Source organism: Selaginella moellendorffii, unplaced genomic scaffold (assembly GCF_000143415.4).
Source record: "Selaginella moellendorffii unplaced genomic scaffold, v1.0 SELMOscaffold_1, whole genome shotgun sequence".
In the NCBI taxonomy this organism is placed as follows: Eukaryota; Viridiplantae; Streptophyta; class Lycopodiopsida; order Selaginellales; family Selaginellaceae; genus Selaginella; species Selaginella moellendorffii.
Genome location: NW_003314262.1, coordinates 1,627,196 through 1,630,206, shown reverse-complemented (window position 1 = coordinate 1,630,206; position 3,011 = coordinate 1,627,196). Strand labels below are relative to the sequence as shown.

The 3,011-nt window shown below is 39.4% G+C and overlaps 1 protein-coding gene and 1 non-coding gene across 2 annotated transcripts in view; one reads left to right on the top strand and one right to left on the bottom strand.

Moving 5' to 3' along the window:
- The window catches only part of LOC9629710 (protein STABILIZED1), a 2,684-nt gene extending 1,948 nt beyond the window's left edge, over positions 1-736 (top strand). Inside the window, exon 2 of the mRNA XM_024678753.1 lies at positions 6-736. Coding sequence (XP_024534521.1) covers positions 6-684 — 679 coding nt within the window. The 3' untranslated portion in view covers positions 685-736. The remainder of the gene's footprint in view (positions 1-5) is intronic.
- Positions 737-739: 3 nt separating this feature from the next.
- TRNAL-CAG lies at positions 740-820 on the bottom strand. Its single transcript has one exon. It is a non-coding gene; the product is annotated as a tRNA-Leu (tRNA).
- Positions 821-3,011: the final 2,191 nt, after the last annotated feature.

Here is a 3,011-nt window from a genome sequence, read left to right as displayed (position 1 = left end):
AACTTTGAGGCGGCGAGGAGCGTGTACGAGAGAGCGCTGGAGAAATGCCCGGCTAGTACTCCGCTGTGGCTCTCGGCTGCGCAGCTGGAAGAGAAAGTCGGGGGGATCAGCAGGGCAAGAGCGATGCTGACGACGGCGAGGCTCAAGAACAGGGAGAACCCGGAGCTGTGGCTGGCGGCGATCCGGGCGGAGACGAGGGCCGGGAACTGGAAGGAGGCGGACGCGCTCATGGCGAAGGCGCTCCAGGAGTGCCGGCAGAGCGGGCTGCTGTGGGCCGCGAATGTGGAGATGGTGCCGCGGGCGCAGAGGAAGACCAAGAGCTTCGACGCGATCAAGAACAGCGAGCAGGATCCATACGTGATCGCGGCGGTGGGGAAGTTTTTCTGGCAGGACAGGAAGGTGGAGAAGGCGAGGAACTGGATGAACAGGGCGGTGACGTTTGCTCCGGACGTGGGGGATTTCTGGGCGCTGCTGTACAAGTTTGAGCAGCAGCACGGGAGCGAGGCGCAGCTCCAGGAGGTGGTGGAGAGGTGCAAGGCGGCGGAGCCCAAGCACGGGGAGAGGTGGATCCGGGTGTCCAAGGCGGTGGAGAATGCGCACCAGACGACGGAGTTTATATTGAAGAAGGTGGTGGCGGGGTTTGGGAAGGACGAGGGGATTGTCATGACGGCTTGCAGGCCCTAGGTGTGTTCTTGTAAATTCTTTTTGGTTGTAATTTTATCAAGTACTTTGCCTATTTTGTCAGGAATGGGATTCGAACCCATGCCCTTGCGGACTAGTACCTGAAACTAGCTCCTTAGACCAGCTCGGCCATCCTGACTTAGTAGTCATTGATTATTAAACATATTTTAGCAGTAAGAGAAATGACCCCCAACCCAACACGTTATGCAACTAGATACTCATAAAAACATCTCAAAAGAAGATAAAGCATTCTGCATAATTTATCCAGTGTAGGTTGGTTACAGGAGATTTGTTATTTCTGTTTCAATACATACAATATGTGATAAACAATTTGATTATTGCATATGGATCAAGAATTATATGTGTATTTACATTTGATTGTAAATTTGATAATTTATTATTAAAAGTATTTGTGTTTCTGTCTTTTGGTTTTTGTTTATAATTGTTTTTGTATTTATTAATGTGGATTTTATTGTAGTTTTATATTGCTCATATGTTATTCATATTATTGTTAAATATTCATCAAACTCTAAATTTTCTAGATTTACAGTTTTATCTTCTAGTATTGTTTTTATTTTTTTGTAAATTATTACATAAGAATTTTTTTCATGTTTTGTAATGACTTTGATAGGGTCTAAGATTTTTATTTGTGGCATTGGAGGGATTGGGTGATATACCTTCCACTAATTTAGTGAATACTACTAAAGCTCATATTATTAACCATGTAGTTGTACTCATTGCTACATCATTTGTCCAGCTAATATGAGAATATTCAAGATTCACTCAAAGCACCATGTTTGAGTTTATAAGACTTGTTGGAAAGATGTGTTTTTGGTTCATTGGCAAAAGAATAGTATTCCATATGCTCATGCAATTGCAACTATCATATTTCATAGGGAATGAGTGCAATCCTACACTCATCCTTACTACTTACACAAGGCTTATTGTGGGGTATATATAAGTGTTATATATCCCTTTAATTTAAAGGGCTTTTGCAAGGATAATATTATAGCATACATGGTTTTCACTTTTTACTCTATGATGTTTACCATAGAATAACCATGAAATGGAACTTTAACCCTTGGACACATGGGCCAATGGCAGCAAGGTAGAACTTAAATTCAGAGCCTTGGGCCACTGAATGAAGAGATGGAGCTAAATTCCTAAGCATATACTAAGGAGTATAAGAAACTAGAGCACGAAACATCTCCCAATCATATAGGTTAAGGAGCAAAGGGATAGGAGTCTAGAGTGATTCCTAAGTGTATAGCTTAAGGAGCGAAGGACATGATCATGGAGTGATGTTAGAGTAGTCCTAGAGCATCTAGCATCATAATACTAAGACTAATATGCAAAACAGAGTCAAACAAAGTCTAGTGCTATTTTAGTATACCAATAACCTAATGCAAGGATATAAATACTACAAAGACAGACACACAAATAGGAGCTAGACTATGCCTCAAGTTAACTTATTCATTATCCTTAGTATACATTTGAAACCCCCCATAAATAAGCGCTAGACTATGCCTTAGGTTAGCCATGCCTAACTTATTCACTATCCTTACTATACATTTGAAACCCCCCATAAATGGGAGCTAGACTGGTTAGCCATGTTTGACTTATTCACTATCCCTATTATACATTTGGAGAACGAGAATGAAAGATATTGGTCATTAAAAGAGGGCTTTCCATTATGAATGATGTTATCAAATTGGACATAGCTATCATAAATGTGACTATAGGTATCAAAAATTATATGTTAGTGAGTCCTTTAAGATATTCTTCTTTTACTATTACAATAGCAAAAGATTAATATTACTAGTTCCCTTTATCAATCTTTGCCCAAGCTAGTTGAGAAACTAGTTACCACATGTCTACTAGCACTAAGGAAATAGATTTTAAATTATCATTTAATCAAGTAATTTTGATACAATGATGAGAAATTGTTAGCTTACACTTATTAGTGTTGGGGAATATTGAGCTTAATCCTTCAATATTTGCTAAATGATATCTTATCATGTCCACTAAGACTCCCTCACTATCATACCCCATGTGTTAGTTTTGTTTGATCCTATTATTATTTATGGAAAATGTCTAAATTTGCTGATGAGGCATATTTATAGAATGTAGAGATTGTTCTAAACATAATAATGTTATCCTTGCTGTTAAGGGAAAAAAGAAAACTCTAAATTTCATTTCTCCATGGTAGGACTTTAAATGATTTTCTCCATGATTTATGCCTTGTTCTCTACTGGGTGTTCTCTAGGATCCATTGGTTAATCACTAAGTATTGTCCACTCATGAAATCTTTGCCATACGCTTCTTTAGAG